Raw genomic sequence first — 24,059 nt, 5'->3', positions numbered from 1 at the left:
GCTTCTTTTTTCCCCGTCCCACCCAACTCCCTTTAAGCCTCTGTCCCCTTGTTTACCAAAACTTTATTTCCATTGTTTTCTTGTCACTTCTCTCCCCCCCACCCTTTGTTCGCCTTTTCATTTGAACATCTTCTTCCACTTTTCCAGTATCTGTTACACATTTTGGATTTTATTTACACTTTTGGTTTCCACACTAAGAGAACCATGTAATATTTGAACATGTGTGTCCAGTTTATTTCACTTAAGAATGTGATCTCAAGGTGCATCCATTTAGCTAGAAGTGCCTCAACTTACCTTTCTTAATGGAAGAACAGTATGCATTTTATTTTTAAAAAACCCCACATCTTCTTTATCGTTCATTGGTTAATGGGCATTTGGGTTGTTTTCAAGATTGAGCTGTTCCAAACTGTGCCATTGTTACCATGATTGTGCCTGTAAATTCTTTCAGGAAGATACCAAGAAGGAGAATAGCTGGGTCAAATAAACCTGCATTTTGTTTTCCGTGGACTGTCCATACTGATTTCCACAGTGCCTCCCCCAGTCTGCACTCCCACCAACAGTGGGAAAGGGTGTCTTTTTGCCACAGCCCCACAGCGTTTGTTATTCTTTAATGTCTTGGTGATAGTCGTTCTTTCTGGGATGAGATGGACTCTTGGCATTGTTTTCATTTGTGTCTCTCAAATGACTAATGATGCTGAACATTTTTTTTCTGCATTTAATTACTGTTTGTCCTTCATCTGAGAAGTCGCTCTTCATTTCAGGTGCCTATTTTTAAATTGAGTCTTTAAAATTTGGAGTGGCTCTGATTTGTTTTGAGTTCTTTATATATTTTAGATGTGAGTCCTTTGAGGAACAACCAGCAAGATTTTTTTTTCCCAAACTGTGGGTTGTTTCTTTACTCTGTTGGTGCTTTCTTTTGCTATGCAACAGGTTTTTTTTTTTCATATGATGAGATCTCAGATGTAGATTCTTTGTGATATTCCCATGTGATTAGGGTTTTGTTCATAAAATCTTTGTCTACCCCAGTGTCTTCAAGAATTTTACCAATTTTATCTTTAAGCAGATTTTTCTGTTTTAATATATAAATCTTTGACCTTTTTTGATTTTAGTTTATTTATTTCATTGGTACTGGGGATTGAGCTCATGGCCGCCTGCTTGCAAGGCAGGGGCTTATGCTGCTGAACTAAATCCCCAGTCCTTGATTTTAGTTTAGTCCATGGTGAAAGATACAGGTCTAGTTTTAATCTTTGGCATGTATAAAACCAATTTTCCCAGCACCATTTATTAAAGAGGATACCTTCCAGTGAAGATGTTTAGTCCCTTTGTCAAAGATAAGGATGTGGCTGATTAGGAATTGTCTGCATCTTCTAACTTGTTCTGTTGAACACTGAGTCTGTTTCCCCCCCCCAGTATTGTGCTTTTATCACAGTAGCTTTGCGGGTATAATTTCATATCAGAGATTCTGATGCCTCCTGCCTTGCCTTTGTTGCTGAGAATTATGTGTTTGGTATTATAGCACTTTTCTGGTTCCCAGTGAGGTTGAATGTTTTCTGTAATTCTGTGAGATATACTATTTGACTGGATATCATTAAATCTGTATAGTAATTTTGGGAGTGTGACCATTTTCACTCTATTGGGTCTTCTACCCATAAACAAGGGATATCTTCATTTCCTGATATCCTTATCAATCTCCTTTCAGAGAGTACGATAGTTTTCAGTGTAAAGTTCTTTTGCTTCTTTAGATCGAATCCTGGATATTTTAAATTTTTTTGGATGTAAAACTACCAGCACTTTGTTTTGGAGATTGGAGACCACCAATTCACAATTGATAGCTTTATATGTTTTCCTAAGGGATGAACAGAGGCTTGGGATTTTTGTTATCAGCCTTTTGAGATTTCCCATGATCTCACTAGGAGTGGGCTGTTCTCCTACCTCTGCTAAGATTAAGACTAAAACCAGTCAGACTAGGACTACTAAGGAGCCTGAGAGGCTCTAGGGCAAGTTCCTCAGTAGTTGAAGATCACCTCTGAGTCCTGTGATAATTCCTCAGTCAGTAAATGCCAAGGATCTGGCTGCCTTGTGGCCTTTTGTTCCTCATGAACAACTGGTCATCCTGGATCCCTTGTGTACTGCCATTTAGTCCCTTGCTCTTTCTTCCTTCCCTGTGCCATAAAACCTGGCTAGAGATTGGGGGCTCACACAGGGATCCCTGACAGGATGCTATTGTGCAAGGTTTTTTCCCTGATTGGGCTCTCAGTGAGTTTATTTGTGTACAGGAATGGTACTGACTTTGGAGTGTTGACTTTGTATCCATCTATGGTATTGAATTTGGTTATTAAATCTAGAAGTCTTTTGGTGGAGGTTTTGGGATCTTTCATGTAGAGTATCATGTCATGTACAAGTAATGATAATTAAACTTTTTCCTTTCCCATCCTTACTTCTTTTATTTCCTTCTTTTACTTGCTCTGGCTAATGCTTCCTGAACTATATTGAATAAGAGTGGTGATAGTAGACATCTTTGTCTTATTCCTGATTTTAGAGAGAAAGCTTTCAATTTTTGACCATTTAATATAATGTTAGCTGTTGGTTTGTCATAGATGAGTTTTCTAAGATTGAGGTAAAGAAAAAATAAGGAAAAAAAAGATTGAGGTAAAGACTGTATATCCCAGTTTTCTGTAGGGTTTTTATCATGGATGGGTATTGGACTTTGTGGAAAGCTTTTTCTGACCATTTGAGATGATCATGTGATTTTTGTCCTTGGTAATATGGTATATTACATTTACTAATTTGTGTATATTGAACCATCCCTGCATTCCTGGAATCAGTCCTAATTGCTCATTATGTGTGTATTCTTGATGATTTGCTGCTGCATTCTGTTTGCCAGTATTTTACTAAGGATTTTTGCTTGTGTAGGGGAGATTGGCCTGTAATGCATTTTTTAGTTTGGATCCTTCTCTGGCTTTGGTATCAGAGTAATGCTTGCTTCTGGGAATGAGTTTAGGACTATTGCTTCTCTTTCAGTTTCATTAAAGAGTGGGAGGAGTAGTGGGATTAAATCTCTAAATTTCCTATCTAATTCAGCAGTGAATCTATTAGGACCTGAGCTTTTCTTTATTGCTAGGTTTTTAATTACATCTGCAATTTTACTGACTAAAATTGGTTTATTTAGAAGCTTTGTATCTTTTTGATTTAGCTTTGGTAATTCGAATGTATCTAGGAATTTGTTCATTTCTTCTGTGTTTTCTATCTTATTAGAATACAGTTTTTTTTTTAGAATATAGGTTCTTGAAGTAGATATTGATTTATCTTCTGGATTTCTCTAGGATCTGTGCTGGTGTCACCTTTTTTATTTCTCATTGAATGGATTCGAGTCTTTTTGATGAGATTGGCTAAGGGTCTGTCAGTTTTTATCTATTTTTTTAAAGAACCAACTCTGATTTATTAATTTATTGTTTTCTTAGTGTCCATTTATTGATTTATGCTCGGATCTTAGTAATTTCCTCCTTCTTACTAGCTTTGGACTTTACTTGACCTTTTTCTAGAAGCTTAAGGTTGAACGCTGGGTTGTTTATTTTGAACTCATTCTGGTTTTCTGATGTGGGCATTCACTGCTGTCAACTTCCCTTCTAGGAATGCTTTCATTGCATCCCATAATTTCCAGTACGTTGTATTGGAATTACTGTTTAATTGTAGAAGCTGTCTGAAATGTTTAAAATTTCATGTATGAAATTTTAAAATGCGATGGCAAGCTGGGTGAAGCTGAGAGCCGGGCCCTGCCCGCAGTGTCCCTGAGTCAGGCCCACGGAGCTCTCTTCTCCCTGTCTCCAGCTCCCTCTGTCCCAGCTCCAACCCCTCCTCCTCGCCCTCCTCTTCCTCCTTGGCCTCCTTCTCTGTGCCTCTGTTCCTCCTGCTCTTACTTACCCTGCTCCTGCTGTAGAGGACACCGGAGCCCAGCAAGGTGAGTGGTCCCCGGGCAGGGCGACTGGGAGTGTGGGCCAGCTCGTGCGTTGGCAAAACTGGGGGACGCTCACAGGTGGGGTTGCAAAGGTGATCTCACTCTGCGCGACCCCAAGGTTGGCACGGTTCTGGGTTTTGGCCACATCAGTCATTTGTCTGGGAAGAGGATACCTGACACCTTGCAATGGAAGCCTCCATCCTTTTTTAAAAGGCAGCCCAGACAACTTTTGGGGGTGTGACCTGCTTATGTTAAGCCACATGTATATCTATATAATAGGAAGGCAAGGATATTAAACAGTACCTTAAGAAACGTTTGTAATTATTTCTAATATTGACATTGTATTTAGATTTTCTTAGTTTGATAAAAATATAAAGATGAAATGTGTAGTTTTGTTCAGAGGCAAAAATCATATCATCCTTTTTTGCTGTATTTCTGATTAATTTTGCACAGTGAAAATTCGATATCAGATATAAAGTTCACATGTTTTAAATTTACTAATGAGAAAATAATAAAACGAGGTAAAAATGATATTAGATTTCTTGATGTTACAATCAAAACAAAGACATTTTTTCTCCGTAGAGTTGGTAGTTGCTGTTAATTTTGTATGAACAAGTGAGCTTCATTCGGTAAGACCAAAAACCAAGGTGAAAAAAAAAAAAAAGGTCTTTTAAGATGGTTAATTTGGTACAACTACCAGTACTGGAATTAAAATGACAGATTAATGGACTGATTTCTGGAAGGATATAGTGAGATCATGTATGATGAGAGGAGATTAGATTTATATGAGGGTAGGTTTTTAAACTTGAGGACTGTGCTCAGCAAGATGAGGACTCTGAGCTGTGGAAGGTCAGGTAGTTAAATTGAGCATTGATTGAATACATGTAAACAGACAATGTCTGCTTCCAGTTCTTGATTAGTTGGAGGGATATGGGATGATGACATGAGATTAGAAAGATTAGGCAAAGCTTCATAAATAACTTTTCCTAAAGTGTGATTGTTGAAATAGGCAATGAAAGGAGCAGGTGTTTTTCTTGAGTGGCTTTTAGTCAGCCATGTAACCACAGCATTTTGCGTGTATTTCTATACATTTCATAGATGATAATGATTGTGTAAAACTAAAACCTTAGAAAATTATACATAATTCTATCTCTTAATTTATTAATTTACAATTATTTTATTCAGTATTCACGTACCAACATGCTCTTACATAATTCTGATTTTATTACTTTTAATTTTTATTTTATTGTTACATTTTATATATATAAATATTCATCATAGGGAATTTGTACCTGAGTATGATATATTTAGCTTCTTTTTTCCCATTCCACTCAACTCCCTTTAACCCTTTGTCCCTTTGTTTACCAAAACTTTTATTTTCATTGTTTTCTTTTGAACTCATTCTGGTTTTCTGATGTGGGCATTCACTGCTGTCAACTTCCCTTCTAGGAATGCTTTCATTGCATCCCATAATTTCCAGTATGTTGTATTGGAATTACTGTTTAATTGTAGAAACTGACTAAATTTTTAAAATTTCATCTATGACCCATTGGTTATTCAGAAAGGTGTGTCAAAGTTCTAATTTTAATAATGTTATGTTACTTTGAGTCCATGTTAAAAATAATTTATCGTCTAATTTGCACAAATAAGAATACTTAAAATGTATAGCAGTTTAAAAATTTCAATATATAAAATTCCATCTCCAAGGACTTGTTATAAACTAATTACTATATCATTTAGAACTGCAATTACATTATTTTCTTTATTTCATTTTATTTTAAATTTGTCCTGGTCTGGATCTTTGATAAAGCAGTTCAGTCAAAAGTGTTAGTTTATTGACATATGTTCTTTCTAGGTCATTATTTTTCAACATCATTTTGAGTTAAATGAAATGAAGACAGGAAATGCATTCAAATAAAATAATTATTTAATGAATGCCAATATAGTGCACATTGAGACAGATGAGAGAGTGGGTGATCTCCCAAGACCACTAAAGTATTACATAGCAAATAAATCTGGACTTGTAAATGTATATAATCAAAGAATAATTAACTAACTGATACTTGAATGACTGGAGGATTCCAGTTTACAGATTCAGTCAAGGGGAGTGACCCAGAATTCCCTGCAAAGGTTTTGTGCAGTAGAATACATGTAATTTTCTAATTAAAATGGAATTTAAAATGTAATTGTTTGGGATTAAAAAGCATAAGGTATTGGTACTTTTTACTGTTTGGCCATTACAAACTATCAGAATGGAGAGATTGCAACCTAGAACTCTTAGGAGAGTGTGCATGTGTATCAACCCCGGGACATTGAGCGAAGACAAAAGACAAAGCCACCGGCTTCAGAGAATCTGTAGTGTCCTTAAGGAAGTAGTTTTGTCTAGGTAGGAGTATATGTATGAAATAACTACCAAGGGGAAATGCGCAGTATGTAGGTTATTAAGGGAGAGAAAACTCATAATGCCTGGGAAGCAGGAGAATCTTTACTGATAAGTAATTTTAGGTGAGGAAGCTTTGAAGAATTGGTATGTTTCTAATCCATAGGGCTTGCAGACACTTAAAGAGATCACAACACTCAGTAGAGGGGGAATCCAGAAAGTATGAAAGTGTGGCAGCTTGCCCTACGACAGTGTTTTCAAGCATCTCAGCCTCTGGTCCTGCCCCACTGTTTGTTCCTTGATGCCTGTGCCCTGTGTCCCTGTCCAGTTATTGGACAAATACTTGTAGGTTGGTTACTGTAGACTGGTATGGTCCCATATACTGTACTGGGGAATTGCTCTTCATAGCTGCGACCATAGTGGGATCTCTTTATCAGTAATACACAACTTGAGCTCCTTTATATATTGTATGTGTAATTTTTTTACAGCCGAAACTTGGTTTTACTCTGTCCTAATCTCATGCCGATGCCCTGTATCTTTTATAGTTCAGGCATTAGGCTTAGGTACTTTTTATTCTTCTCATGTATAATTTCATGTTGTGTTGGTCATATTTCTGTCACTGAGAGAACTTAAAAAGAGGATTTATTTTGGCCTAAAGTTTCAGAAATTTCAGTCCATGGTTAGCTGGCGGCATTGCTCTTAGGCCAATCGCAGGATAGAACTTCATTGGAGAAGGCTGTGGCTGAGCACAGCTGTCCACCTCATTGCACTGAGGAGCGGAGAAAGAGAGCAGGTGTGTCTTTGTGCATATTCCTTTTTTATTCCATTCAAATCCCTACCTTATTCGGGGTGCTGCCATGTAGAGGGCAGGTCTCCCCCCTCGGTTTTCTGTTCCTCATGTCACCCTCTGAAACACTGTCACACACACACTCACTGTTATTTTAGGTGCCTCTTAATCCAGACAAATTGGCAATTAAGATGAGTACTTGCCGATTTACCTTGTTCCCTGTACAGCTGTGTCTCCAGATGCAATTTCCTCTACTGGGAATGCTTCTAATTATTTTCCTTCTGGTTTTAATAAACTCTTAAATAGTTCTAAAAACTCTTGTGGGCCTTTATCACCTATATGAAGCGTTCTCTAACCAATAGCTACATTCTCGTCTTCACATAGTACTTTTGGCACTGTATTTTAAGTATATGTTCTTATCAATCTAGAAAGTTATATTCACTTTTTAAGTTGTAATATTTACCATGGTATCTGTCATTCAAAATATATACATTAAGAACCCTCTTTCTGAAATGAATCCCTTGCCCTGAGTGTATTGTTTGGTGTCAGCCCCTTGTATATGCTTCCTATGATTGGTTATTGCCAAATCCCTGCAAGCGTTGGTCCCGTTTAAGAGCCTGGGCTTAGAGGACCCTCTCAATCTTACAGATTGTTTGATGAGGGCCGAATGATCTGCCCAGTTTTTCCTCAGATCTTCTCTTACAGGAATTAGACCACATTTTTGTTCTTTCTTGAGTACCAGAAGAGTCCTTGTTTAAGTAAGAGCTCAGAGTAAAAGCAGGCTACTGAGCACACTCTGCCCTCCCCAAGTAGTCCTCCTTAAGAACAGTAATGACCTAAATCAGCGCCAAGAAGTTCAGTGCACTTCTTTGCACTATGCTGTCTTTCATTTGGGTACAGAAATAGCCTTCTCCAGGACTATAAAAGAGCCCCTGGTTTTGTTGTGGTAGTTGCTGTCTCCTTTTCCCTTGGTTTCTCTGTAAGTAAAAGGAAGCACAATTTTCACTCATATACTGAATGAAATTCATTGTATAAAAATGTGCTGATTTATACAGATTTGGTTCCAACTTTCAGGAGTTCTAAACAGAGATGAATTATGTATTTAAACATGGTAGTAGACCTTAGAACTTACCATGACTGACACTTAAATCCAGTGTGCCTTAGTCCATAACCACTTTATTATTCTATGGAATGGAAGAGGTAAATTCAGTAGTGTGGTATCAGGAAAGTAATGAAAAACAAAAGCTAGAGAAGCTGATGAGGGCCATGTTGTCATGGGGCCCACTGTGGGGCTGCCGGAAGGATTTGTATGAGAGGTTAGATATGACATCATCTTTGCATAGCTCTTTTACCTAGTTCATCTGTCCATCTCTAGGTTTATTGCCTCTTCAAGCTCAGGCACTTAACCTCATCGTTTGGACAGTGTTCCTGCTTTCTCTCTTGGTAAACTTCAAACTTGGGCCTCTGTGATAGTGTCTATTGTCTGCTTCCTTGGGTTCTGGATAGTGAAGTTACTGGAAAAAGTCATGTGGCACCGTGTTAGAGCCAGACAGATCTGTGCATAAATAAATTCTGTCCCATCAGGTCTCAGTGGGATGACTAGTCAGCAACAGCATTTTGACTCGTACTTTATAGAGCTGAGCTGTTATCTTGTCCCTTATCCTGGCATAACATCAGTTTGCTTCCTGTGTTCTTTGTCCTTTCTTCTGGAACCTTGTCTTCCAATTTGTCCTGGAGGCGCCTCCTGCAGGAAATACAAATGCTGTTTGAGAGTGGCCTACACTGCTATAATGCTTTTACTCTGCACTGGAAATACGCACACATTGCCGCTGGCTTTTATACATCTCTCTCTCTCTCTCTCTCTCTCTCTCTCTCTCTCTCTCTCTCTCTGTCCAGTAATTTACTTTCCAGAAAGTTTATATCTCTGCTTTTTTCAGTGATACACTTTCAAGAGACTTTTATCTGTATTGTAATTTTTTTTACTTTTTGGCACACTGTAGATATCTATCAGATGATGAATTTCTTGTTTACTCTCTGGCAGTCTTGTACTATACTGAAACTGTTATTTAAGTTGTCAGGTTTTTTTTGTTTATTTGGGTTTTTGGTCTGAAAAATCTGGGTGCTTTGGTCTTTCTTAGCTTTTTTTTTTTAATCTTACTGACCTTTGAAAATATGGAGGCTTTTGCTTCAGGCATACAAGGTTTAAAAACTAGCTATATTGAAATTAAGGTCCATATAACCACTCTAACTAAACTCTTTAGAATGTACTGAGAAGAAACTTCAAAACTGTTCATGTAAGCCAATAAATGTTTTGCTCAGTAGGTGAGTCAGTCTATGAAATGAAAATGTTGTTTTACTTTTCCCTACTCGGCAGTTAAAATCTCTGTAATTTTAAAGTGTTTTGTTTCCTACTGAGATTCTGTTTTTTGGACACTTTGTGTCTTGCTTTTTGCCTTGATCTTACTAAGTAGCCCAGGCTGGCCTCCAACTCCAGTTTGGAATGATCCTCCTGCCGCAGCCTCCTGAGCACTGGGATTACGGGTTTACGTCTGTCTGAAATTCATTTTTCTATCTTTTGTGCCTTAGTCCCAACCCAGTTACTGTTTTGGGAGATTTTGTTGTGGCTCAATGAGAGAAGTCAGATCCTGTAGTAGCAAGGACGTAGCAGTCCATGTAGCAAGGATTGTTCACTGGGTCTGGCTTTCCAAATCCATGATGTGAACAGCTTTCCTCTGCCATGATGTTTCTGTCTTGGAGCTGGCTGACCCTGAACAGAAATCTCTCAATCTTGAACTGAAGGAAACCTCTCCTCCTTCAAGCTGTATTTTGTCCCAGCAATGGAAAGCTAACTAGTGTGCCACCTACATCTTATTTTTGCATTTGCCTCTCATTTTTTAACCTTTGCTCTTTATCTTTTTTACTTTTGCTCAGCTTGATGACTTTTGGTATATTTCAGCTGTTTCTGTTCATTTTGTTTGGTGGTTATCTTCCCTCCTGACAGGCCCTTGTTTCTGGTTACTCTGTTGTAGAAGCTGATTGTGAGGGAGACATTCCGGTGAATGGGTTGAGGAAGAGTGTCTTAGGCCTCTTGAGGTTATAGCGAGCATGGATTCAAGTCCCCTTAATGTAGAAGGAGCAGTGTGTTGCGGAGACGCTGAGGTAGTTTATAGAGGAGAGGTGCACCAGTTTAAGGTTAAGGGGAAAGCAGGGTTACGGTGAGGTTGCAGCTGGGCTTCCGAAACCAAGTACATGGCCTAGTGTTTCTCACTTGCTTTGCTTGTCTACATGAGAACAATCATGGCTACCTGCAGTCTATAAGGCTTGCAGCTCTAATTGAAGAAACACTGGGATTTTCCTTATTGTTTTAAGGTCCATATATTGAAGGGAAGGATAAGTTAAAGAGGTTAAAATCCCAAGCTTTAAAAAACTGAATGATTCTAAAGCCTTTCAAATATATTTCTTGCCCAGTACAATACAATACTTGATTTATTTTGATTTTTAATTTTACTATTTTTTATTTTGAACGAGGTAAAATACAGCAAAACAAGAAAGAACAAAGCCAATCAAGACAATGCGGTGAAACAGAACTTCAGAGCAGGATACCGGGATAGCAATAATAGGTACTACAGTATATCTTGTTATCTTCACAGTAGTTGTCCGTTCAATCAGGTATAGCAAACTCAAACTAAAAACAGAACATTATAAAACCTATTGAGATAGAATATTATATAGAGCAAAACAATCAGGACAAAGCAAAACAATGAAAACAATGTTTGTCTTCAAAGAGATGGTAGAAGGAAATCTCTCATATTTGCTGTGTTGCATATGGTCATCCTCCCAAGAGGTGCTCCTCAAGCCCCAGGTCAGCATAATCAACCCAACAGGAGTTGCTCTATGTGCTTAGTAGCTGTCCACTCTGGCTGTCCTCCACATCATCCAGATGCTAATGAAGTGGGGTGGGTGTGGGAGCTCACGGGAGACACTGACTTGTTCTCACCCTGGCAGGCCTGCTGCTCGCTCCTGCTGACACCTACCTAGAAGGAGGGCTCTTTGCTTTCTTGCTCAGCTCCCCAAGTTCTAGCATGGCTGGATCTCAGGAGACACTGACTTGTTCTCTCCCTAGGGTGCCTGTTGCTTTTGATTTATTTTTAAATTGAACATCTGTGCAGTAAGAGTTATGTTTTATTTATGTGTAGATAACTATAAGGGTGAGTAGAATGGGTTGCCTTCCCAACAGAACTATAGGTTGGTGTGGGAAAGTGGCATAAATATGCATGATTAAACATATTCAATAAAGAGATTATGATGGGATGAGAAAGATGAGCTTCAGAAAGGTTTTATACAGAAGAACATTAGCAGATCATTGCTTGTGGGTGAGAGGAGGATGAGCATTGTTTTCACCAAGTAGAATAGCATGTGCCGTGGCACAGAGGTGAAGGGTCTGAGGAGTGTCATTCAGAGTTCCACAGCTACAGTGGAAACGTTGTATGAGAAGTCAGGAGCTGAGACTTGAGTGGGAATCAAGGGCTGGAATATAATCGGCTGTGTGTGACCTGACTGAAGAGTTGAGCTTCATTGTATCAGTGGAATTTTCAAATAAGGGACCGTGTATCCCTCCTGGTATTTAAGTAAAATAACAGTGAGTATGGACAGCGGGTTAAAGCGAGAGAACAAAGGGTGGGACACCTATTAGAGAATTTTACGGGGGCTTTCTTGTTCACAGGGACTAAATTCAGAAGGATTAAGGAGACTGAAAGAGTCAAACTTAATGACCATATTTTTTTTCTTGAAGTCCTCTTTGTCTTCCTCCTCAACACTTGTCTCATACACTAGAATTTTTTCCTAACTACTCTTTATAATTTACACACAGAAGCATCAATGCACAATATATAAATCATCCATAACTTAGTCATCATTTTTGGAATTACTGTGTCTGTAATTACCATAAACTCTATAAAAACATGAACTTTGCTGGTCATTTTCAGTATTGTCTCTCATCAAGCATAGAGCATGGTAAGTGGAAATTTATTGAATACTTGGAATGCTGTGAAACTTCTGAGCAAAAGGTTAATTTTCAGTAAATAACAGTTTGAGAGATTGGGGCCGTGGAGCTTTCTGCATTTGATGGTAACTGAAGTCAGATGCAGATGAGATTATCCACATAAATATGCACAGAATGGGTGAGAACACTTAAGAACTGCACCATCAGTAGTAGGAAGAAGGTCACAGTTAAGGTGTCTGAAGCTGCAGGTAGTTCAAATAAAAACTAAGCCTTGGAGGGAGAACTTCAATAAGGAAGATACAGAAATAAGGAGAGAAGGGTAGCAATGTCCAATACCGTGGGAAGATCATGGAAGATAAAGATGGAAAAGTGTCCATTGGCTTTTGGAAGTTTAGAAAATGCCTGCTAAATTTAGCACGTGTTTTTAGTGGGAAAGGAGAGAGTCTCCATAGTAGTTTCCTTGAGCTGCAACAAAATAGCCCAAAGTTATTAAAACAAAAGTTTCTCGTTTCACAGGGAGGCTAGAATTCTGATGTTGAAATGTCAGCTGGGTTTGCTCTTTCTCTGAAGGTTAGGGGAGGATCTTTACTTGCCTCTTCCTAGCTCCTGGTGCATGCATTCCTTACCTTTCCTGTGGATTTATCAATCTAATCTTTGCTTCTGTGCTTACGTGAGTTTTTCCAATATCTGTGTCCATATTTGTCTCCTGTTGCCAAAATATCAATCATTTTATTATGGAATAACCTAGCCAATATATCATTTTAACCTATTATGATCAGCAAATAGCATATTTCCAAGTGTAAGATGATATCCATAGGTTCCAGATGATAGGATTCGAACATTATCTGTTTGGAAGTCACCGCTGAACTCACGGTAGTCCTGAGCTAAACTGTAGTACTCTGAAGTTAGAATGAGAGGCAAAGAAGTAAAACAAAGTGTAGGCAACTAGAATAGTCTTTGTAAAAGTAAAGCAAAGTGAGAGAGATGGCAGATGACAGAGGCTACCAGATACAAGAATAAGGGGTGTGTGTGTGCTTCAGTACTGGGGCTTGAACCCAGAACCTTGTGCATTCTTGAACACACTGCTGAGCTATATCCCCAGCCACATGTGATTTTTTAATTGCTGCTGTTATTGTTAAAGTTTATTAAAGTACAAATTGAATGATCTACTAAATGCCTCCATTACAGGGTATAATTTGTCAAAAAAGAACAGTTATAACTGTCAAGCAAATATAAAATTGGCAGATCAGATATCAGCTGTTTCATTAAAGAAGGAATCAGTAAAATGGTAAAACTAGACCACGGGAGAAAAAGTATGTGTTTATAGGTGTTATGATATGACTACTAGGTTAGGTGGCCAGAACTAATCCATGGCCATCAAGGTGGAAACTGTAATTTTGGTTGGCTTTTCAACTCTACAGAAATTGTATGAATCTCTATGAGATAGTAATCTATGATTTAGCATGTAACCAATATTGGGGTCTTTAATCAGTGATAAATAGCAAGTTGGACAAATAGATTTGCCCTATAATCTTTGGGTGGCTTTTGCCCTGAGTGATATTTGAACTTTGTTACTGTTTCCAAGTTTTAAAAACATTTTCTGACATACCTGTACTTGCTACAATCTGTGGAAGTGGAGATGAAGACCTGAAAACCTTGAATTAGTTCTTGATAAAAATAATGTTGGCTTCACTTTATGAGCCATTAACTAAGAGAACACTGAGTGGCCCACCTGAGACCGGAACCTATTACTTTCTAATGATACCTATCTGGGGGTCTTGTGATTTTTGTTTTGTGTTTACTCAGTTCCTTTGCAGAGAGAGATCATTGTTAAATCTAGATGGAGAGTTTCCTAGGAAGATGCTCAAGTGGTACACAGTACCTAGGAAGCAGAAATATTAGGTAGAATGTAGGTAGTTGGAATGGGCATGAGATCCAGGATGGGTAGGAAGAGAAATGAGGCCAAGGTGATCTTAATAGAGAAGTAGAGAAGTCAGGTTCCCAGAAAGTATACAGTGGCTGTAAGAGCTGCATGGCTGAGTGCCTGGCCCAAGTGAGATGTGATATGCAGAAGTGAGAATGATTTCTAAAATGGCTAAAGTAAATCTTACAGCTTTATCTCAGAGTTGTGGCTCTGAGAATGAGATACTGAATTGGAGCTGAGGTAACTAGTAGCAATTACTTTGTCATAAATTTCTGTTATTTATAAGGCATTAGATGTTAGCTTTAGAGTGGAGATAAATTTTATAAAATAGAGAGGTTGTTTAGCTTTAGTCATGTTGTAGCCAGATTAAGCTGGATCAGCATACATTGACAAGCTTCTCAGGTCTCCTTTTAGTGGTGGTGTTGTAACATTATGGGAATAGTGCCTATGTATATATTTGTTGATCATATTAATAAGACTTAGGCTCTTGCTATCAGTTGTTTTCATATAGTATTTTGTTTAATTCTTACTGTTTAAAGTTTGAATTGTTAGTGTCTCAGTTTTACAGATGGCAAAATCCAGACTTAGCAGGGATAGAAAGCCTTCTCAGGGTCATAGTGGCAAATAGGGCATTTCAGTTTGTTGTATGACTCCACTTTGTTTAACCATTATGAGCTAGATAGGTGGTGTGTGTGCTTGGTAAGGGTTGAGGATTTATATATTGCTTTCCTTCCTGTTATTAAATTTTATGAATTACTGCATGTACAGAGGTGAATTTTGGCTTAAAAAACATGGAAGATAGGAGCAAATTTACTTGCCTAAAAGTTGCTACATTGACTTTTTGACTCTGAATACATGTCTAGCTTATACCCTGAGCAAAAATAAGTAAAAGAAAGGAGCAAACAAGCCCTTAAAAAATGAGACAGGTGTGATGGTACACACATGTAATCTCAGCACTTGGGAAACAGAGGCAGGAGAATCATTGTGAGTTTGAGGCCATCCTAAGTTGCATAGTGAGTTCAAGGTTAGTCTGACTATGTAGCAAGTTCTTTCTCAAATTCTGGACAAAGGAGAACTGTAGATGGAAAAAAAAAAGAAAAAATAAATTAAAAAATCTTCATGGTGGGGGGTTTATACAGGTAGATCCTGGGATACTTAGGGCAGTGAAACTCCTCTGTATAATACTATAAGATGAATGCATGTCATTATGTATATTTAGCCATCTATGACATAGCCAACAGCCAACATCATATTAAGTGGCCAAAAGCTGAAAACCTTTACCTTAAAATTGAGAACAAGCCATGAATGTTCATTATCACCACTCCTGTTCAACACAGTGCTGGAAATACTAGCCAGAGCAATTGGACAAGAGAGAGAAAAGGAAAAAGGATAGGACAAGGCGCAGTTAAATTACCATTATTTGTAGATGACATGATACTCTACATAGAGGACCCCCCCCCAAAGCCCCATTGAAAGACTCCTAGGTATAATAAATACATTCAGCAATGCAGCTGGATACAAAGTCAATACTCAAAAAGCAATAGCATTCCTATACACTAACAACAGAAATCATTGAGAGAGAAATAAGAGAAGCCATATCCTTCACAATAGCATCCACAAATGTGAAATACTTACGAATCAATCTAACAAAAGAAGTAAAAGATCTATTCAGGGAAAATTGTAACACCCTGAGAAAAGAAATGGAAGAAGACCTCAGAAAATGGAAAGACATCCCTTGTTCATGGATAGGAAGAATAAACATTATGAAAATGGCCATTCTCCCAAAATTGTTATACAAATTTAATGCAATCCTAATTAAGATACCACTAGCATACCTCACAGATCAAGAGGAATCATTCCTAAAATTCATCTGGAACCAGAAGAGACCTAGAATAGCAAAGGCAATTCTAAGCAACAGAGACAAGGTAGGAGGCTTGGGCGCATGTAGTCATAATCCCTGAGTTGAAGTTATTACAAAGCTGCTGTAATAAAATCTGCATGGTACTAGAATAAAAACAGACCTGAAGATCAATGGAGTAAGTAGATTAAAAGATACAACTACAAACAAACTCAACCACAAGAATCAAACCACACACGAAATACTTCATAGAATCAATAACTGGGATCACATCCTATTAAAGAGGTTTTATTTTGTCTTTGTCTTTCCTTTTTTTTTTTATTGGTACTGGGGATCGATTTCACGACCACGTGCTTGCAAGAAGGTGTTTATGCCGCTGAGCCAAATCCCCAGCCCCTTATTAAAGAGTTTTTGCATGTCGAAAGAAATCTCCAGCATAGTGAAAAAAAAAACTCCCACAAATTGGAAAAAAATCTTAGTAAACTGTCTCTCAGACAAAGGACTTCTGTCTAGAATGTACAAATAATTTTAAAAAAAATCCGGTTCTCAAAATTCAAAGACCTGTTCCAAAAATAGGCATCTGAAATGAACACACAGTGCTCAGATGAAGAAATAACAAATGGCAAATAAATACATGAAAAAATGCTCAGCATCATTGGTCATCAGAGAAATGCAAATTAAACAACACTGAGGTTCCATCTCACTCCATGAAGGATGGCCAGGATAAAGAAAACTCCAACAACAAATGCTGGAGAGGCTACTGGGAAAAAGGAACTCTTCTGCACTGTTGATGGGAGTGTAGACTAGTGCAAGCACTGTGGAGTTCAGTCTGGAGATTCCTCAAAAGGCTGGGATTGGAAATCCCATTTGACCCAGCTATCCCACTTCTGGGCATATTCCCAGAAGAACTGAAAACAACATACCACAGTGTTATATGTGCATCTATGTTTATAGGAGCATAGTTTGTAATAGCCAGATCTTGGAAACAACCTAAATGCCCATCAGCTGAGGAATGGATAAAAACTGTGTTGTTTTTTTATTCAATCTAGTACTACTCAGCTATAAAGAATGATCACATTGAGATACTTATAAGTAAGTGAATACAACTAGAGACCAAACTCATAAGTGAAATAAATCAAACTCACATCTGTATATACCATATCGTCTCCCTAGTGCAAAAAATGGGAAAAGTACATAAGATACAAAAAACTCAATAAATACAGTGAAAGGATAAGAATCTACTTAAAGGGGGAAAATAATATCTCAGGGAAAGTGAGGAAAAAGAAAAAAATATAATTATATAAACACACAGTATAGCTAAGATGATTGTGCTGCAAATTGTATAAGTTATTGGAACAAAATAGTTAACATTCCTAGGAATGAAACAGTATTGCGTGTTATTGTATGGTGATCTGAGGAACCCTTAACATTATGTAAATCAACAACCTCAGTTATGCTCCTACTACCTTGTTTTGAAGGTTTAGATTATCAGTGTTTTGGCCTCTTTGCTATTGTTAATTTTTGTTTTGTGTTTTTCTAGGAATTTGTTTTGTTTTCCCCTCTAATACAGAAAAGAATAGGTATAAGTGTAGAGACTCATACATGCGTACTACTTCTCCTAAAGAGTTATGGGAATCGATTATATAATGCCTGGTGAAATAAACAGCTGCTTTGAAGAAAAAGAGACACTAAGGTACCCGGTGCTGATTCCATAGTGCCCTGCTGTGAAATCCAGCAATACTATTATTCTTTGTTCAGAGTGGTTTCAGTCTGTTTTGTATTGTTCAATTTCAACATACATGACGGTATGGACAGCTATTTTGAAGAGAATGAGAGACAGTATGGCAGCCATTGTTGATTTCCCTATTATCTGGTTTTGAAGGCCTAAAATGCCTTCATCATCCTGTTCTGATCAGTTTAATACTATTTTGTTTTGTATGAGTTCATTGTGTGTGAAGATATGGACAACTATTCAGAAGAAAACAAGAGACAGTAAGATAGACATTGATGATTTCCTGTTGTCTTGCTTTAAAATCTGTGTGTCTTACATTGTGTTCTTCTGATCTGCTTTGTTCTGTTTTGTTCTGTTCAATTTTATCTTCTTTGAAATAAAATTTAAAAAATGTAAAATCTATTTTAAAAAATAAAATTTCTGGGTTGTATATTTTATCACTACTACCACAACAAAAAATAACAGGGCTAGAGAATGATGTGCCATGTGACTGCTAATGTGAAGTAAACTAGAACAACTGCATTTTAATTTCAGATAAAATTAACTTCAGAAAAAGGAAAATTAAAACTGACAAAGGGGACATTAAGTGAAATTAAAGTACTAGTTTGATTACGTGTTTGAGATATGCAGTAACACAAATTAAGAAACCTCACAGTTAAAGAACTTCTGCCTTATTATTCACAGCGGTAGATAATATACCAAAAACGTCACTGTATCCAGTGAAATTGCATGTAGTAGTTAACAGTTGCAGCTTCATGTTTTTGAACTTTTATTCCTAAATATTTCACCTTGTTTTTCATTTTATTGTAGGATCTCACAGATGTGTTACAAGATCCAGAAATAGTACTTAGAGGATACTGGCAGCCTCAGTAGGCCACAGTGATAAAAACAAGATTCAGGCTCTCTGCAATTATGATGAAAGATACATTGCTCTTCTTTTTCGACATACTTTTATAAGCTTCCTGCATTTGTGTTGGCTGCTGTGAAAGGAAGTATTTTTGCCCCTCACAGAGTTCATATGATTAAAAATCTGTAATACATCTTTCTTAGTAATAATATTACTAAAATATGAATGTGGCAAGAGGGGCACATGTAATCATCATCAGAACATTATCCTAAAAATACTTAATCTGGAATTTAGCTAGAATACAGTAGGTTTGCATTTCATGTTGTATTATTTGATTGGCATTTGAATGTATGTAATGTTCTTTCTGTTTTCTCTAGGGATAAGTAGTTTTAAAGATCATTGCATTTTTTTCCCAGAAAAGTATCCAAATTCATATGTGGCTTAACACATCTGAACCTTACACTGTTCAAGGGAAGTGAACATGTGTTCTATGAGTAATCCCCTAGGTAAATCTGCATCTGAACCAAAGAGCACTAAGATCAACTTTCAGTGGTTTTTTTCTGTTTTTCTACACTGAATAAAAGTACAATTCAAAAATTACAGCAAGAGCTTTCTATGGTTTATGATTAGTTATACTCGAGTGGAATCCATGTAATGGAGGAACAGAAGGTAGATTAGTTGACAGGGATGGTGGTTAAGATGTGGTTGGGAAAGGAGATGGCATGTTGGGGTGGTTGGGGAGAATAAGAACTAGACCTTTGACATCTATTTTGGAAGTTATTTCCCACTTGTAATAATTCTTTGTCGCTTCTTACCTTAATATGGTAAGTAAAAGGAGGTAGTGTGTCCTTGTCACAGACGATTATTCTTCCAAGCACCGAACACTAATCAATTTTTCAGATCCTATTGATACCCTTTTCTCCCTATGTTAAAAACTCTTGATGCATTGTCTAAAAAAGGAAGGCAGAGGACATTTTTAATAGTTTATCAGGATTTAAAAGCCACATTAATCTTATCACTCTGTTTAATTGGATTTTATTCTGTTCCAGTCTATCTACTCATACTAGATTTGAGGACACAGACAGCTATCCCAAAACAATAGGATATACTACGGTAACTATCGTTAATTTCCTGTTAACTTAACTTGAAGCCCTGCATTACTTCTACGATGTCTTACTATGACTGATCTTATTTGAATCTGGTTTGTTAGATCGCTGTTTTGTCTTGACTGATTTTATTTGAATTTGGTATGCTTGATAGTATTAAGTCTAAGAACAGAGCAATTACTCTGAAGATGAGAAGATGTAATAGGATACCCATTCTGGTTTGATTATTAACTGCTTTTGAAGTCCTATAATGTTTCCAATGTTTTGTTTTTATTAACATTGCTAGGTAGTGCTGTTCAATTATATTATGCCTGATGATATAGACAATTCTATTGAAAATAACAAGAGACATCATAGTAACTACTATAGATCACCTAGTATTGAGGTTTTATATGTCTTTATCATTTCATGTTTTTCTGGGAATTTGTGTTGCTATCTTGTTTGGAAAGAATAGGTATATGTGTAGAGATTCATGCATGTGTAGAACTTCAAACAGTTTACAAGAATAGATTCTATAATGTATGTTGTAATGAACAGATACTCTGAAGAAAATGAGACACTAAGATACCCAGTGCTAATTCCATGGTGTCATGATACAAAATCTGGCAATACTATTATTGTCTGTCTAGAGTGGTGTTAGTCTGTTTTCTTTTGTTTAATTTCAACATATGTAAAGATATGGACAGCTATTTTGAAAAGAACGAGAGACATTATGGCAGCCATTTTTGACCTCCCTATTGTCTGGTCTTGAAGACCTAAAATGCCTTCATCATCCTGTTCTGATCAGTTTAGTACTGTTTTGTTCAGTATGAATTCACTGTGTGTGAAGATATGGACAACTATTAGGAAGAAACGAAGAGACAATATGATAGTGAAGATCTCTGGTGGTCTTGCCTTGAAGACTGTGTTTCTTAATTGTTTTCTTATGATGTTTTGTTCTGTTTAATTTTACCCTCTTTAAAATACAAAAAAAAAAAAGCTCTTGATGCTGGGAGAAAATCATTTGAAATTTGAAGACTAATAGGATTATTTTTCTTTTTTAACTTGAAGAATAATGAAGTGTTCTATTTACTTATTTTAAAATTGGGAAGTGTGAGCACAAAACTTTTCCATAACTGCTGATGTTTGGGAGAAAACTTTTCTCTCCATTGATCCTTAGGGAGTAGAAGAGCATTACCCTTTAGGCCAAATAAGACTGAGCCAAGAACTAAACCAGATTTTCAGCCTGAGATTTCCTAACCTTGACTCTAAGTTAGCACTTCCCAAACTCAGCACTATTTACATGCAGGTCCCATTATTCTTTGTTCTGGAGACTATTCCTTCACTGAGATATTTTAGCAACTTCTTACCCTTTCCAATGAGGTGTCAGCAACATGCCTCCCCCTATTTGTGACAACTAAGAATGTCTCTAGATACTGCCAAGTGAGTGGTAGAATCCCTCCTGTGGGATCTCCACCTCCTGTTTGAGAAACACTGCTGTGTGTTATTATTGATGAATATTTTCCAGCTTTTAGTTTTAAATATTTTGTCATATTTGAAGAATTTTGGTACAATAACTGTAAAAAAATAACCTGGGAACATATTGCTACTTTAGAAGTGAAAGGACAAAGTCTTTCCTTAATGTGAGAATTTAATGTTCTGGCCTTTGAGTTGTGAGTTTTGTATTTTTCAGTTGTGAGTTGTGAGTTGTATTTTTCAGACTAGGTGGGAGGTCATTAGTGGGTCAAGAATAAGCATGTGGAAATCTACAGGGTCACAATATAAAATGTATTTCTCCAGAATAACAGACATTCAAAGCAGCTGGTCTAGTGAAAGCACAACCTTCTCTTTTGAACCACATTATTCTAAGTATTTACTCCATATCAGTAGGTGACAGTTATGCTATTTATCTAGTCAGGTTGAACTTAATAAATACTGTATTCTTTGAAATAGGGGGTATTCAGACTTGGCCAGAGCAGTAGACAAGATACTTGACTTTTAACTTTGATTTTTAGTTCTTATCATCTTGCTTGCAAGACGAGGAAGCTCTGAACTCTATCACGTATTTTAGAACATTCTTGGCACATTTCTTGTGGACTCTTCCTGCCCTCCACCCCCCACACAGATTCTTAAAGAAAGACAGCTCTGTTTTAATTGTTTTTTATCACCATGTATGCAAAAGATCCGTTTTTATCAGTTTATTAACTTATATAGAATTTATGCTTTATGGTGTAAAGGACAAGTAACATTGTATTTATTCAAGATCACACAGAAGCATAAAGGCATCTAAAATTACTCTAACCACTCTACTTGTGTTGTTTCATAAAGCACATTTTAAAATGACCTTGGGTTGACTAATGGCTATGGGGGATACATTAAACAATCTGCTGTTGCAAAGTTATGGATAAACATTTCAGTTACTCTAAAAGCGGCCTTAGCTTTTGTTTACTAAAGAAAACACACTAATATTTTGAGTTATTTCATTTATCCAGTGGATTTTAAAGATTATAACACTTCTAGCAAGCACACATATATTTAGTATTGCTCTTTAAAAGTAGGCCAGGAGAGTGGCTGGAGATACAGCTCAGCAGTATAAGTGCTTGCCTGTCAAGCACAAGGTCTTGAGTTCGATTCTTGATTAAAAAAAAAAGACCAGGGATGAATATTAATACAAACTCAAAGGTAAAAATTCTTTGTCAGTAAAGGATATGACTTCTAAGTATTACCATAAGAGTTACATGATTTGTTTCTTCATTAAAGTTGGGACTAGTTTGGAATTAATTTTTCATAACATTTCCTTATTCATACTATTAATATTTACTATCTGCTACTTACTAGATACTATGTAAAATTTTTATGTGTATAATTTTTATGCATATAATTTTAGGTATATAATTTTTGTTAAAATTTTTATGTGTATAGTTTTAAAAATTAATCTGTTCTAATAAGTGATGTGATTACTTTTAAAAGTAATAAATCAAGAAAATTCTCTTAGAGTTGTGTTCATAATGAGGTTAAAACTCAGCAGCATCACATTTAATACAGTTTTTGTGTAAATACTGTACTATTCCAATGACATGATCATAAATAACTTGTAAGGAAGAAAATGCTTCTATTTTAAAAGTATGTATTTGCTATCCTGTTAGAAAGGGATTCATTTGAATCCCATCGTCATACATTAATCATCCTATTAAAAGGATGTCATTCATTTGAATCATGTTGTTAATGAATGCTAAATAATACAGTTGTAGCAACAGCCGAAACTTGTAAATGAACATATAATCAATGCCTCCTGCATACTGAGTGAATAAAATGAGGGATGCAGATATTTCATTTTTACAAACAATAAGCTGGTTATCTAAGTTCTTGTATTTACTTGCTGAAAAATAAATGAAGCAAATGTCAGAACCAACATATAAAAGTAATTTTTTCTTTATCTTTAATAAGCTATAAACTTTAAAAGTATTAAACTTTAAAAGTTTAATAAGCTATAAACTTTAAAAGTATTAAACTTTTAATTATTTTCTCTGTTCTATAGGAAGAAAATGGAGAATGAACAACAAAATAGTCAAATTTAAATAGAATATAAACTTAAACTTCAAAATCAACTACTTTCAAGAGAAATCATTTGTAATCTATAATAGGATCAATAGTTTGCATAATTTTTTATCGTATGTTAACTGTTATTAAGAAATAATCTTGCTTCACAGGAGATTTTAGGAGCTTATGATTGTTAAAAAGTGAAGCTGCTCACATTTTTATATTAGTTATCTTAAATAGTTTAAATTGGTATTGTTTTAAATATTAGGCCATTTTGATATATTTATGTATTTGTAACTCTTTGCTAAGATGGGTTTTAAGATATGTTCAGATTGTAAAGGTCTTTGACATTATAAATTATATAAGTAATCATTATTTGAACCTGACTTGATTTTTCTTGGCGATTGTGACTAGATATGCTAAGAGCTATGTCATTTTATTTCCTGTAAAGATATACTGGTGGTATAAATATCTGAGGTCATGTGTATTTTTAAATCACCATTAAAAATCTTGATTACTCAGAAGTTTAAAACGAAAAAACAGTTTATCACCCCATTTTTTTTAAGGTGATGGATGTGGACACACTGTACGAGGCCCTGAAAGTGCAACTCTTGCATCTATAAACTACCCGCCGACCTATCCCAGCAGTACCGTTTGCAAATGGGAGATCCATGTCAAGATGGGAGAACGAATTCGGGTCAAATTGGGTGATGTTGACATTGAAGATTATGATTCTTGTCATTTTAATTACTTGAGAATTTATAATGGAATTGGACTTGGCAGAACAGAAATAGGTAGGACATTTTCTTAGAAGTGTATTTCTAGTACATTTTTGCTTTAAGTTTCAAAACTAAAGCAGTTTCATATTTAATATTGAGTGACTGCTGCGTGAGGCAGTATGTGAGAAATTATTGAAGTGTAGAAACCTCAAATTTGAATCTTGTAAAAG

General features: G+C 36.4%; 1 protein-coding gene across 4 annotated transcripts in view; it reads left to right on the top strand.

Moving 5' to 3' along the window:
- Nucleotides 1-24,059, top strand: part of LOC101789043 (uncharacterized) — a 133,505-nt gene that overhangs the window by 3,103 nt on the left and 106,343 nt on the right. For 3 of the 4 annotated variants that reach the window (XR_010047173.1, XR_010047172.1, XM_063247919.1), the window contains 2 exons: nt 19,535-19,598; nt 23,677-23,904. The exons of the other annotated variant lie outside the window; for it this stretch is intronic. Coding sequence is in view for 1 of the 3 variants with exons in the window: in XM_063247919.1 (XP_063103989.1) it covers nt 19,535-19,598; nt 23,677-23,733 (121 nt within the window). In the remaining 2 variants the exon portion in view is untranslated. The remainder of the gene's footprint in view (nt 1-19,534; nt 19,599-23,676; nt 23,905-24,059) is intronic. 4 annotated transcript variants of the gene reach the window in all.

This window comes from Cavia porcellus, unplaced genomic scaffold, assembly GCF_034190915.1.
Source record: "Cavia porcellus strain 051 isolate PalLab524CR breed Dunkin Hartley unplaced genomic scaffold, mCavPor4.1 scaffold_5, whole genome shotgun sequence".
In the NCBI taxonomy this organism is placed as follows: Eukaryota; Metazoa; Chordata; class Mammalia; order Rodentia; family Caviidae; genus Cavia; species Cavia porcellus.
Note: the sequence above shows the minus strand (reverse complement) of the source record. Positions and strands in the feature narration are given on the sequence as shown.